The sequence below is a fragment of the Bemisia tabaci genome, chromosome 3, assembly GCF_918797505.1.
Source record: "Bemisia tabaci chromosome 3, PGI_BMITA_v3".
Taxonomy (NCBI): domain Eukaryota; kingdom Metazoa; phylum Arthropoda; class Insecta; order Hemiptera; family Aleyrodidae; genus Bemisia; species Bemisia tabaci.
This window is the reverse complement of record NC_092795.1, coordinates 17,749,069-17,763,968: the sequence shown is the minus strand read 5'-3', so window position 1 is coordinate 17,763,968 and position 14,900 is coordinate 17,749,069. Positions and strand designations below refer to the sequence as shown.

General features: G+C 38.3%; 1 protein-coding gene across 1 annotated transcript; it reads left to right on the top strand.

Moving 5' to 3' along the window:
* Nucleotides 1-1,863: 1,863 nt before the first annotated feature.
* Nucleotides 1,864-12,959, top strand: LOC109044367 (uncharacterized). The gene is made up of 5 exons (XM_019062073.2): nt 1,864-2,023; nt 3,591-3,690; nt 6,622-6,801; nt 8,883-9,115; nt 12,044-12,959. Exons 2-5 carry the CDS (start codon nt 3,591-3,593, stop codon nt 12,785-12,787), a joined length of 1,257 nt encoding a protein of 418 aa, XP_018917618.2. The 5' UTR covers nt 1,864-2,023; the 3' UTR covers nt 12,788-12,959.
* Nucleotides 12,960-14,900: the final 1,941 nt, after the last annotated feature.

The window sequence follows — 14,900 nt, the reverse complement described above, 5'->3', positions numbered from 1 at the left end:
ACTAAACCTCAGGTTTTGTTTAGACCAGTGAAAAAATAGCAAGAGCTCGATTGAAACCATTAAAATTCATGACAGATTATATGACGAGACGCTTACATTTACTGGAATACATATATTTTTCAAATTTTTGATGCCGAATTCAAATTGAGGGAAATAATGCAACTAATCAAAGTCATTCTCACATTTGCAACCTTTAGGCTTATTATCTTATTCAACAGTCTTTAAGCGAATGATATTCACAACGGAGGTTTTTACGGTTAAGGTTCAGTGATGATCTTAGACTTGGCTTGGTTGACATGGAACTTTACGATGTGTGATCTCGATCTGGTATGAGTTGCTACGGAGCGGACAGCGACAGAGGAGCCGTTAGGATCAGTCGCCTGAGTAAAATCTCCTTCATTTTTGCTTGATACCACACAATAGCACAGGCGCTCGATAAGTGGTATTTTTAAAATAGGGTCAGGCGTACTAGGATACGGCCGCGGTACGAGATGAGATGCCCAATGTTTATGGCTATAAGATACAAATATTATGGATATATAATTTCAAGACCCGCAGTTTTTCAATATGACATGCTTTATAATTAAAATTTTCAGTTCTACATACAGAACTAGTCATTTTAAAAACCATACAGAACTTATTTTAACATAAAGAAAACTGTACTTTTAGAACAATTTTTGTTGAGAACTTTTATTGAAAAAAGGACGCGTTTCGAGGCACCTATGTAAAATACCATTATCAGCCGTCAATATACTTCATAATATTCATAATCACTAGAAAACAAAAAAATCCCAATTACATCGCAATGCATGTTGATAAGACCGACGCCTGATCGCCTGTTGCAAGTTTATCATTTGTCGGTCTTATTACCATGCATCAAGATGTTACATTGTGAATTATGAATTTTATCGGCCGGCTTTTGTTGGAAACATGTGCCCAAATCGTGTCCTTCTTAAATATAATTAAAAATTTCGATCAAAAGTTGGTCGAAAAGTCTTGTTTTCTTGGCTCCTTCGTTTCTTGCACTCTTTCCATGCAGATTATCGTTGCCTCGACATTATTCAAGATCTTTGCGCACAATGATTGTGTATAGTTAATCAATCTCAAAATATTCAGGGGGTAAAAATAATCAAAACATCAACATTTCTTCGACGCAAAAACTCCCAAACCACGTATTTCATCAGCAATGTTTCAGAATATCCGCTCCTATTTCCTATTTTTAAAAGAAATAATTTCATCATTACTCCATGAAGTTTTTTCCAGAATTTGCCTCGTACGGAGATAAAAAGTCAGGGGAGTTTTTAAGAATTGACGTTAAGTAGTTCTTAAAAAAGTTCCTAACTTTTGAGCCTTCCTCCGCGATAATATATACCCGGTAGCAGTTTAATGATTGTTGAAAATATTTTTTTTTTATTATTAATTGGAATGCCCACCCGTTTCCTATATCTTCTCTTTATTTACGTTCACCTTGCATTAAGATGCAATTATGATACAAATACTTATGATAGTACCAATTTGAGGGTAACTATACTATAATTATTCCTCATGAGTTCGATTCTTAATAAATTGCAATGAAATAATTGTTGGACGGAGTACCGTTCCTGCACTTCGTCCGACAATATAGGGACACTTTAATCTAATTTGTCGTCGACATTAAAACATGAAAAGTTTATAAACAAAGAGGTCTTCAAAATGTGTTTTTTTGTGATTTTTATTTTATTTCGTCTCATTATTTAAGGTTCAAAATAAAATGTCAAGGTTATCAAATTCATATCATGAAAATTCCCTCTCGCTTTCAATTTGTTTCCCTCGAAACATTACAGACATCGCAGACAGAAAAAATAATGCTCGCAACTATATCGTTATCAACACAGAATTTTAATCAAAAGGCCAAATATTGACCTCAGATCAGATGAACGAACTGAATCTTCCTCAATTAGACTAGTCAGTCATCAAGTGCATTCGTGCTTGAGACGGTCCTGAATGAAAAGTGAAAACACGGAGTAAGACTGCCCAAAGAAAGGTAAATTCTAATAATTTTATTTCCACCATTACAAACCATTTTAATTTCCCACCAAAATATTGTAGAGATACCCACATAAATATTAATGAGATAAATGCTAGTCTATTCCAATTCCAAACGGCAAGGGCGTTTGAAATATTGATGTGTACTTCTACGAAACATAGAAAAAAATTCTTGAGTTGTCGTCTTTTTTTTTAAGTTAAATCCGTGCGGATTTAACTTAAAGTCAGTTTTTTAGTTAAAAAAGCTTCGTTTTTCTATCTTAAAGTTTTAGTCCAACAAACGATTGCAGAACAACGTTTCTTTAACTCAAAAAAGCTGACTATTACTTAAATCCGCACGTATTAAATTTAAAAAAAAAAAAAAAAAAACAAGAAACGATGCTTTAAGTCAAAATAATATTTCAAGAAGAAATTTTTTCGGTGTACACTTTAAATGAACCTTTATTCTTTGTATTGATCCCTCTATCTAGGTAAGTGCATACTTCGTGTTCATGAACATAAGCATAAAAATACGAATATCAAGCATAAAATATCTAAAACCATCCTCGGATATATGATAAATTACGAACTGTATAAGAGTTCTTGAAGCTACCTTCAGTTCTCCAGGGTAAACTGAGGTTAAAGGTTATAAGTAAAAACACAATCATGATCATGATACACAATATAGGAACTAGGAAGGTAATATGCACACGAATATTGAGCTCCTTCAGTCATATCTAGACATTTTTCAAGATGACAAAAAATTACAGCAGTGGCGAGGCGTGAATGATCGATTATCGATATTTCCCCATTTGAAGCTATGGTAAAGAATCGATTATTAAGGTGTTCGTTGCAAACATCCTGTTTATCGATTCTTCCTCGTAGGTTTAAATGGCAGATCCGTCGGTACGTCGCATAGCACGGCACTCAACTGAATTGCAGGCGACTGATCAATGAAGTTAACGATGAAAATCATACACAGCAAAGTGAACTAAACAGTGGTGTAAATACCAAAATTTAGGAAAGTATCGAAGATAAGGTGCAAAATGCGGAGTGAAACATTTGGTCTCATAAGAGGCAATGTGTGTGCCAATTACTTTAAATTATAATTCAGAAAATTTTCCTTGAAGTTAAATACATCTGGGGGAAAAACTGTGCATCATTTTTCGACCGTGTGTGCAGCTTAAGGAGCAAGTACCATCTAGTCGATGAAACTCGTGTCCTGTCAGTCCTAGAGTACCTCTATAAAGGAGAGCATTTGGACACTGGACCCCATGGAGGGCTTCGAGTCCCAAAATGGCGGCGTTTCTCTTGTTGTTTCAGAATGAGAAGGGAGTTATTGCAAACTTCTAACGGTTATCACCAACCGCACTTGCCGCCAACCTTATATCTAGGATGACTTTTCTCGCTTTTCTATTTCTCAAAGAGAATCCTGCCTACTATTGAATTGTTTCTTATGCAGCTTTCTAGAGCACAGCCCAATCTTTCCCACTCATTTGTAGTTCTGTTTAGGAGAAATATGTCCAAATTAATGTTCCCATTAATATAAATCAGATTAAGACTCGTCAATTGTCTTTACTTTTCAGATGGCGACACCACTTAAGGATATCAGTGGTTCCTGTGGGCAGCTTAGCTGTCTCACTTTCCACTTAATAGCGTTGGTCATCGCGACGGTTTTGATTCCATGTAAGATATATTGTTCATTTATTCGCAGAATAATAAAATGCAATGCGTCGTAAAAGAGGCATGCGGTAAAAAATATCAGATTCTTTAAGTAGAAAAAAAAATTCAAAGAAAGTCCAGGGGTGCAGAGATTTTTCGGCCTCCGTAGTTTCAAGCTACCAGGGATTCAGCCTACGCATACTATAACACGAAGCGTTAGAAGTATTTTTTACAAAAAAAAAAAAAAAAAAACAAAGAGTGCGTTCGATGTAATTTTCTAAAAAATTAAATAGCGTTGCATCCATTTCCTAATAATTCAACGCTTTTGCGGTAAATTTCTAGAAGAAAATTAAACGCTTTTGCAGTAGATTCTTCATACAGCCGACACTTAAGTAAGACTAGGGCAAAAACATAAGCAGTGATTTTCTAAAAATAAAAATAAAATAAATAAATGGATGATGAAAAAAAAAAATATCATCATTTACGTAGTAATTCTTAAAAAAGTTCAACGCTTTTACACCATTTTTGTGAAAAGCAGCGCGTCCGCACAAATTTTTGCAAAAGTATAAACATCTTTGTCGCAAATTTTCGTAAAAAGCAGTGCGTTGAACATTACCTCTTTAGAATAAAAACTAGGGGCTTATGGGGCTGCTTCGCAGCCCCTTATTTTTCCTGTACACTTTTCACTTTCACATGTTTTTTTTTTTTTTTTTTATTTATTTTCATTTAATTTTCTGTTTTGTCTTTGAATCGGGTCTAATTATTTTTTTGAGAGAATAAATATAACAAATGTTTTCAAAAATTGTAATTTTATTTAGTAAACTTTAAACTAAAATTTTGTTTTAATCTTCATACAAAATTATTTTTTCGGTTTTACATTTGTTTTCAAACTAATTTTAAAGAAGATCTTTTTTTATTTTTTAAATACTTTGCTTTTTTTTCGATTAAATTGTTGATTCTTCTTTTGCCATTTCTGTCCTGCTTTTCTTCCTATATTTCCTACAACTTTGCTCTTCTTCTTTCCTCCTTTTGTCTTTTCTTTTTTTGCTTCTTCTTTTTCTTCTTCAGTAGCTGTTCCTTCTGGTTCTTCTTCTTTTTCTGCTCCTGTTTTAACTTCATCTAATTTTTCCGCTTTTTCTTCTTCGTTTTTTCCATGTTCAGTCTGCATTCTGGTTCCGGTAATAAACTTACCTATATATGGATCCTTGAACTTTAAAGCAATAAGGTCCATCACCCGGAATATCAATTCGATTTGCAGAGAAAGAGGCAAAAGCAACAGCACTATTATAATTTCTGATATGCTTTATGAAATTTGGAGAATATAAAAATAATGATTTCAAATCGGTATTTGTCCGAATACTCGGTAAAGAAATTAAGCCATTTTGGCAGCAGTTATTAAAATGACCATTGGACATTTCACCCTGAAAATGGCGAGCATCACAATGATGACAAATTATATTCATTGAACCGACTGAAAATTTGGTAACAAAATTTTCATCAAAGTTCTGATCATCAATTTTATACTTCCGAAATGAAGAAATGAAACTTTGATTTTCTATACTAATAACAGAGTTAAGTTCTTGCTTCACTAAACGAACATGCAAAGAATTCTGGAAAACGCGACCACGTTTTGGAGGACGACCGCCTCGGTCATTGAAAATTTCACTCATAACAACTGTTAAATTTAAAATTAAAATTAGTAAAAATTATTATTATTTTAACAAAATCTTAACTGAAAAGTTCAATTTTTAAATTAAAAAAAATAAATCAGAAGAAAAAGGATGAAATGAAAATGGAAATTAATAATAAACATATTTATACACATTGAAAAGAAACAGCGTGAAAAGTTCTGATCGGAAATGAGAAAAAAAACGTGGAGGTTATTGACTTAAGGAGGAAAAATTGGCAATAGGAAAAAGATGGAACCAATCATGAAAAACCGTAAAAAAAAAAAAAAAAAAAAAAAAAAAAAAACGCGGGAAAAGAAAAATGTAAGTTGATGGCAGTTGAGTGTTGGAAGTAACCTCACTTAATGATGATTGTTGAATGAAAACAGCTGATAAAAAGGCAGCAAACGGTAAAGTAAGATGCGTAGCAACAAAACTTTTCCGAAAAACAAAAAAAAAAAAAACCCCACTTCCCCTCATCCAATTTATGAGTTTTTAGGGATTTAAAAATCGGGGACGAACCCCAGAAAATAATTTATAGTTTTCCCGAAGCATTGAGAACAACACCTTTCAAATGAACCAACGCCCCTCGCAATTAGTACAGTGGTTGATTCACAATTTCATTCTATTTTTCAAATTAAATATTAAGATGATTACTTAATTCGTGTAACCGAGGGTGTGGTTACGCAAATTGGACTGCATTTTACAATTTGGAACTATAAATCTGGCTCTTCTGGAAAACACTTACGTGCAAAGAGAAACTAATGGCACAAACGTTGTTTTTAAACCGGGCTAAAATTTATAGTTCAAAATTGCAAAATGTAGTCCAATTGATAGTTGAGTCTGATAAATAACACCATTTTTGCCTTTTTTGTGGATATAGATTTTTATCTTCTTGGGAGTGAAAAAAGTTGTATCACGTATTTCGTCTCATCCAGCTTTTCTGTTCTGCGTTGAAGTCTCTGAGTCAGCCGAATTCACATTCTCCTTCATTTCGTGGATCTACAATTTTATCTACTCGGTAGCGGAATCAGTTGTATCACGCGTCTCGCCTCATCCAACTTTTATAATCTCCCTTAAAATCTCTGAGACAGCAGAAAAGAGAGCAAGCTCTTTCTCATTGTTTGTGGATATGTGAGAAAGTTTTGTTGCTTCAAAAGGATGATTTGAAGCAATGACATAAATCAGGGTACGAGGGAATTTTTTGCGATGGAATGTGTACCAACGAGATGAACAGTTATTGAATTCCACATACTTTCCGGTAAAATAATTTACGTTTGTGCCACAGGCGAAACCAGGATCATTTCAAACGTGGATGAAAATGACATAGTTAGCTCGATATCACCGGAGCTTACAAGTACCTCAAGTCCACTTCCAACTTCACCTTCCGATTCAGGTGCTGAATTAACATCGAATGCGACCACACTCAAGAAGGAGATCCCCGACCTCTATGAGCCTTACATGAAAGGTATTATTTCATTATTATTTGAACTTTCAAATGAACGTATTTGTGCGAACAGGAACTATGTCTCACGTAAGCCCTATACACATAGTTCTTTTTAGCATAAACACGTCCAAATCGTCTTCTACGACTCCTAACCTCCACTGCTCTCTGTTGAACCACAAACCTTGGAGCATTGAGCACCTTAACATTTCCGCTTCAATCTCCTCCCTCATACCTCTCATTGGGCGCCCTCTGCGCATTCTGTCAGGCTAGGTTTAAGTTTTTAAAATTTTGTATTATACATTTTTTTATTATAATCTATCTATATATTTAATATCCTAAGGCCTTTTTTGGCCTCCAACAGTTTGTGCTAATTCGATCTCGGAAACTACTGGACCGATTTTCCTCGGATTTGTTTTAAATGAAAGCTCTTAGGCTGCAGACGTGCCAACATCCCTTGATTTTTCGATTTGCGCGACCGACGTTGCAAAATTTACCTCGATTTGATAACGACATATTTGCATTTTTGACGCTGAACAGTTTGTGCTAATTCGATCTCGGAAACTACTGGACCGATTTTCCTCGGATTTGTTTTAAATGAAAGCTCTCAGGCTGTAGACGTGCCAACATCCTTTGGTTTTTCGATTTGCGCGACCGACGTTGCAAAATTTACCTCGATTTTATAATGACATATTTGCATTTTTGACGCTGGACAGTTTGTGCTAATTCGATCTCGGAAACTACTGGACCGATTTTCCTCGGATTTGTTTTAAATGAAAGCTCATAGGGCCTAGATGTGCCAAGACCCCTTCGTTTTTCGATTTGCGCGACCGAGGTTGCAAAATTCACCTTGATTTGATAACGACTTATTTGCATTTTTGACGCTGGACAGTTTGTGCTAATTCGATCTCGGAAACTACTGGACCGATTTTCCTCGGATTTGTTTTAAATGAAAGCTCTTAGGCTGTAGACGTGCCAACATCCCTTGGTTTTTCGATTTGCGCGACCGACGTTGCAAAATTTACCTCGATTTGATAACGACATATTAGCGTTTTTGCCGCTGGACAGTTTGTGCTAATTCGATCTCGGAAACTACTGGACCGATTTTCCTCGGATTTGTTTTAAATGAAAGCTCATAGGGTCTAGATGTGCCAAAACCCCTTCGTTTTTCGATTTGCGCGACCGAAGTTGCAAAATTTACCTCGATTTGATAACGACATATTTGCGTTTTTGACGCTGGACGAGTCATATGGTTGGGGGACCTCCCTCCCACCCTCTGATTTTCCGTTTCCCTCTCCACGTAAACCCATCCCTACCTGCTCACAACACGTGTCACCCTTCTACCCTAGCATGGGTCCTACGGCAGTTTCACTCATGTCGGGGGTCGGCTCATGTCTTCTTCCAAGAGAATTGGTGATTTATCTTCACCCTTTCGCACCGTTACATTTTCAAAAAGTGTTCTGATTTTCTTTTCCAGGAGTGTTATTTATTTTTCAAGGTTGTTTCTTTTTCTAAAAGTAGGTAATTTTTAGTTTCCTATTCTTTGTTTTTGAATTTATCATTTTGCCTCCAGGAAGTCCTCTAAGCACTGGTAGTAGCAAAATTTGGCTCGCGAAGCGAGCCAACAGTTACTCGCGGAGCGAGTAACTGGGGGTCCAGGGGGCTTGCCCCCGGCTAGCGGCGCAAGCGAGCGTAGCGAGCTGAAGCAGCTAGTTTTATCATAAAAATGTTTAAATTTTTTAACAATTTCAAAAACTTAAACCTAGCGTGTTTTTGTATACATTATACATTCTCATTTTAAATTAATAGCACCCAAGATGCGTTTTTCTAGTTTAAAAAATTCCAATTAGTTAGTGGCAAAAGTACAATGTGCGAGTGGAAGTTTTGCAACTTTGAAACGTGGTTGTTACGTTTCTCTCCTCAGAGACGACGAACGGACTTTTTGCGAGCATTTTAAAGTTGGGGAACGGCGCGTCGCGAATTCGAGAAAAACGCAATTTAAGTTTGCAAGCGCTGCTGCTAGTTTTTAAAACGATCCATTGTGATTTATTTCAACATACTTTAATCATTACTGTACCCTCCCTCTTTTTCTTTCTCCACATCAGGCATGACAAGTCAGTTGGGAGATTTTGATTTAGAGTTTGCGCTGGACTATTACAGCGAAAAGACTTTGATCAAAGAATACAAATTCGACTCAATAAACTTGGTGAAGAAGCTTGCAGACTCCGCCATGGCCCATAACACTCCGCCGAACTCGTTCTTGGAGGAGATCCAAGATCTGATCTCCTTGCAGAATCGATCTCGGATTGAGCCGGACGAGAGCACTACTCGTGATGAGGTATTTAAACATTTTCTGTCGGAAATTATTAACAAAAATGTTGAATTTTAAAATTAGTTCAGGTGCTTTGAATTTTAAAGCAAATCGACGGTGAGAATACCAGACCACGTATTTTATTTGCGGTGTTGAGTGGTTTTCCATTTAAAAAGTCAAGAATGACAGGAAGTCTACAACATCGTAAACCGAGCTATGTGGTCTGGTAGTTTCACCGTCTAAATGTATATGGGGCAATATAATTGGACGCATTTCTATCAAACGGAACTATGGGCATTATGAAGTGAGCCCTGTTATGCATATATTCTTGTGGGTCTCAGGGCTCATGTCTTAATGCACATAGTTCCGCTTGACAGAAATACGTCCAATTATGAATATCATCGAAGGCTTGATCGTAATTTCTGCAGAATTCAAACAAGAGTCAAATAAAATTATTTAAACCAAAAATATTCTCCGAATGGTCAAGTACGATTTATCATAGATGCAAAATTGGACGTATTTTTGTCAAACGGAACTAAGCGCCAATTTGAGTTCCTTCTGAGGAATAGAGAAGGACGTACCCGAGTTGGCTCCCAAACGTCCGAATCGGCTCCCGTTTGAAAAAGGGTCCCCTCCCCTAAGGGTCGAGTTGGCTCCCGTTAGAAAAAGGGTCCCCTCCCCTAAGGGTCGAGTTGGCTCCCGTTTGAAATGAGTGGCGTGTGCGACGCGCCGCGCGTAAAGCGGCGGACACTAGGTGCGAAATGCATGAGATAAGTCTGAGAAATTAAGAGTGCTGAGGAGAAATCAGTTATCAGCAGTAACACTCACGCCCAAACAATGATTAGGTATTCGGCACTGGACGTTGTCACTTTGAAAAGCAACTGATTATTTTCAATGGAGAAAAAACTTGGAATTTTTTCGATGGAAAAAAGTATAAAATTAAAAAAAAAAAAAACTTTCCCTTCACACTTAATCCAGGCTTAGGACTGGCCAAAGAGTGTAGCGTACTCAAAGGGCGTGTTTAAAAAGTTTTTTTTTTTAATTTTATTTTGTTTGTTTATATCGTCTCTCTCCGGACATTCGTTAATTTGGAACTGTTGATAGGAGGCTTATCTTGGACTTTTTGTAAACATTTTTTCGCTCATTCAATAATACTTTTAGGAATTTTACAAACGGATATATTGGTCGGTATTCTCGTAAAAAATATTGGAGATTTTGAAACGTGGTGAGTGTTTATTGTACTTTGTAGCAAGGCAAAACACACACTCGCGAGTTATTATCGGATACTGATTTATGACGAGACTGCCGACGGACACGACGGAATTTTGGAGGCGATTCCGCTGCTTAGTTGCCGGGCACGGCGGAGCGGAAACTTATTCGACGCCTCGCTCGCTCGGGTCGTCCGCCGCGTACGATTCCGCGGCGGCATTCCGCGTCTTAATTGCCGTACCTTAAGCGTAAATAAACGCACGCTTACGGGAGCCAACTCGACCCACCAAAAAAAGACCAATTTTCAAACGGGAGCCAACTCGACCCATAGGGGAGGGGACCCCCTTTTTCAAACGGGAGCCAACTCGACCCACCTAAAAATGGACGGGAGCCAACTCGGCAACTTCCATAGAGAATGCTGAAACTAAGCGCCACGGAAAAGCATTGCGAGTATAAGACGGAATGAGCTTGACGCCCGGATCCGCTGCCAATCCAAGCCCCCCTCTACCTTCCTCCCCCTACGGCGTTTAGTTCCGTTTGACAGAAATACGTCCAATTTCAATTCGCAATTATAGTTTCTTCTTTGCATTTGTTTGTTCCTAGACATCTTGATATGAGATGTATAAAAAATTACCTATGCTACTCTACATAAACACACACATTATTGCAGTACCTTTACTGTATATGAGGAATATCTGTAGATCAATAATGTAAAAACTGATAATTCAAGTCTTACAACTCCAGCATCAGTTAGCAAAATGTTATGATAATTCGCACAGAGAATTTAAATCCGTGATTGGTATTGAAGACAGATAAGTCATTTTTTTTTTAAAAAAAAAAAACAAAAGCACCCTATGTAGCGCTGGCGTTAGCAAGTCAAAACTTAAGATTGCTTAAAATCTTTTAAAATTAATTCTGTGCGTAGCTCCTCTCTTCATGCGAGCTCTGCCGTTGAATAGTGTGACGAGTGAGATAACAAAGAAGGAATAATCGTGACTCTCAAAAGTCTCGTAGGGAACGCCAGGTCCTGTCAGGGGACCTGGTCAATGGTCCCATCTACTCTCTGGTTGTAATGATTACAATGTAACTTCTGCGGAAGGTAACATTTTGTTTGGCACTAGTTAAAGTGCCGTCCTGGTCAGAATTTTAACGTTGACCGTGAAATTCGTTGCCACGAAGGTAACGTTGTAACTACTACTAGAAATTAGGTAGGACCTGGGTTCTAAGACCATGAGCATTAAAAAGGCAGTCGTTCTTTCTTCTCCGCGATCATTGCAAGAATCAAGGAAAAAAAGTGTTAGGGTTTCTCCCCTAAATTGCGGTACTGCCCCAATTCGTTGGATGACATGGACATTACCAATGATTTGTGGTGGTACTGCATCTCATCGAGTTGAGCTAGCACCGCAACTCAAGCTGGGGTATAGTACTGCAACTCAAGTTGAGTTAGTACCTACCGTTACATTTGAGATGGTAACCTAATTTTTCGGAGTGCTACCACAATTAATTGAAAATGTCCGTATCATATGATGGATATCCAACAATCCCGCGCTCTGCTTTTCTGTGCTTCGGTGTAAGATTGACGCATACATTTTATGTGAGATGAGATCCATGAAAAAAGATTAAAACTATTTTTGGTAGAGGTTTTTTCCCGTCATTCTTTCTTTCTTTCTTTCTTTCGACTTCTTACCCTCCAATTTTTGACCAATCCCCCCAAAAAAATATTAACTCCAACTTGGATTTTTCTAGGTTTCGCAGCTCAATACAGGACTTCTCAGCGAGAGTTATCTCAAACGAATGGCCGAGGGCTGGAAGAACGAGCTGAAAAGACTCGAAAAGAAATACAACGTCAGCTCAGAATGTACTGGCCCGGACTCGATAACTCCAACGCGGTTGGCCCTCATGTTTCCGCACTACCTCAACTTCGGCCAGAGACCCTTCGCAGTAGGGTCCAAGATAAACTTACGCATGAATGACTACCATACCACAACACCAGCTCCAATAGACAATAGTTGTGATCCTGACTATTATGACACTTATGGGAGGTGCCCGCCTGCTCCACGATCAACAGTGTCCAGAGGCTTCGTTGTTGTTGACGAAACCTACGAGGTGCCAGCGATCTTCAAACGGGCGGAATTCGGTGGAATGATTCCTCTCTCATGGACGAGTACTCCATCCCTCCATCCCACTTCCACAAGAAGTACCCTTTCTCAAGTCACAAAAAGTCTTATTGGCTTGCACTTGTTCGCACTTTACGGAAGTGAGCAGAATGATGTGATACCCTTCCGGACGAAGTGCGTATTGCTACGGATGCGCATGCAAAGGTGCATGCTGTCCAACAAACGAAGAATCAGATTTCTTGATAACAATGACATTACTCCCTCAAGTTTAGCATCGTCTTTCCAAAGAGCGTATGATAAACTTCCTTATGATTTCACGTCGAAAATCAATTGGAAAATTTTTGAGTTCGGAGAAAATTCCATCAGTCATTGATCCTGAGGGTAGTCCGCCAAGAGATGAAGTTTGAGACATATAAAAGTTAACGGAAAGATCTATTTAAGAAAAGGTATGCGGATTTTGATGCATATAATCTTGGATCGTCAGTTTAAACAATTTAAATTGTGGGAAAAAATTCTAGAACGAATAAAAATATTTCGATTATGAAGCTTCTTGGGTCTTATTATTTGTTCATAGCTTGTTTACACCTGAATGTTACGCACTTTTACCAACAAAATATCAAAATTATCCCGTATGGAGCATAGCAACTGGCGACGTCGGCCCAGAAAGAGTAAATGGATATTTTGAGAAAACGCCTGATTATTAAACATCACAATGTGCTAGATTTTCTGCCATAAAACTGCTCCCTTCGAAGACAGTGGCCGAGTGGCGGTGCACAGTCGTGGATCGAGGCAATGGACCACTAGATAAGGTACGAATTTCAGCATTCTGATACATGATTCTTGACAAAAATTTCACGTAAAACACGATGCACACAACGAAAATTACAGAAATTAACTCCTTATACGAAGATATTTAATGATTCTTGATGCGTGCGTTCAAACCACCCGCTCATGAAAACTCAATGCTCTACGATTCACATCGCGCGTTAAACGTTATCATGACGGTCTCTGCGATATAAAAATCTGGCAACCTCAATCTTGACACTTCGGCTCACACATAACACATGGTGGGAAATGAACATTACTCGATTGAGAAGCTTGTTGAAACCGTTGTAGTGCGCGATTTGACTCACGTAGACTTTTGAGTTTCTTGTCAGCGGGCAGTTCGAATTCCTCATGACCAATGTGAAATAAAAACGTGAATATCTTCGATAGGAGTTGGTTTAAGTCATTTTCGTTGCGCGAATTGTGTTCTGCGTGAAATTTTGGTTAAGTAACATTTATCAGAATGCTTAAATTCGTACCTTGTCGAGTGGTCCATTAGAGGGGTCGGATTTACCCCTTTCGCGGTTTCACCCGAGGTCAACCCCGACAGGTTACCGGGATTTTTCAAACGAGCGGAATTCGGTGGGCTCATACCTCTCTCGTGGGGTTCCACAAACGGAAGCTGTTCATCTTAAGGCCTAGATACTCACGGCGATTGAAAGACGGAAGCCAATGGAAAGCCTTGATTTCGATATATCGACGTCAATGGATCGAAATCAAGTCTCTCCATTGGCTTCCGTATTTCAATCGTCGCGATTAATCGCCGTGTGTACCCAGGACCGAATTTACCTACATGCCGCCCATGGGTCGCTGTATTTTTCCGCCCCCTTCTCATTTGTTTTGAAAAATCATTAGATTGTATTCAACAGTGGTTTGATATATCGTTTGGTCCAAATCAATAGAACATAGCCTCAATCAAAAATAGGATTTAATTTGGAAAAGCTGAAAATGAGAAAATTCCTTACAATTTCACCTTTCATTGCCATTTCATACTCGAGAGAAAAAAAATTCGATCACATAAGACCCGTTACCTCAGATTTCTAAAGTGACTTTTGAGGCTTTGGTTACATATTGAACCAATCGATATCAATATAGTGTCACCTGTGTGATCTGTCTAATACGATCTATTAAAAACCATCAAGTGCCGATGGCGGAGGGGTGTATAAGACACGTTTACTCGTGTTGAGCACATTTTTTGTAAAAGCCCTGTCAACACGAACAAAAGTTCAGTTCCGTAAACCCACCCCTGTTTGGACAAGGCCTTCCATTTATAAAAAAGAACGAAAAAATTATGAAAGAACAAACATAAATGTGGTTAATAATTTTAACTTCCACCGCCGCGTCGACCGCACTGTGTTGGCGCAATGCGTGAGGTATTCATGCAGTCTTGTAGGCGCTATGCGTTTCACGCCGATCGCTGCTGACCACACTGTTTGGCGCAATGCGTGAAGTATTCATGTAAGGCGCTATGCGTTTCAAGCTGACTGCTGCTGACCGCAGTGTGTTTGACGCAATGCGTGAAGTATTCATGCAGTCTTGTAGGCGCTATGTGTTTTATGCCGACCGCCGCGCCGCTCCGCTCCGTTCCAGGTTGAATTGCGTGTTTGGTTTCTCTCTTAACTCGACTGATTGAAGATGTTGTCTCTTGTATCACCGAAAGA

Bases quoted from the DNA above. Each gene is read 5' to 3' on its own strand.
- LOC109044367 (XM_019062073.2), top strand. From the start codon at position 3,591: ATGGCGACACCACTTAAGGATATCAGTGGTTCCTGTGGGCAGCTTAGC. The intron at 3,691-6,621 runs GTAAGATATATT...TTTGTGCCACAG, and splicing joins CGCGACGGTTTTGATTCCAT to GCGAAACCAGGATCATTTCA. The intron at 9,116-12,043 runs GTATTTAAACAT...GGATTTTTCTAG, and splicing joins AGAGCACTACTCGTGATGAG to GTTTCGCAGCTCAATACAGG.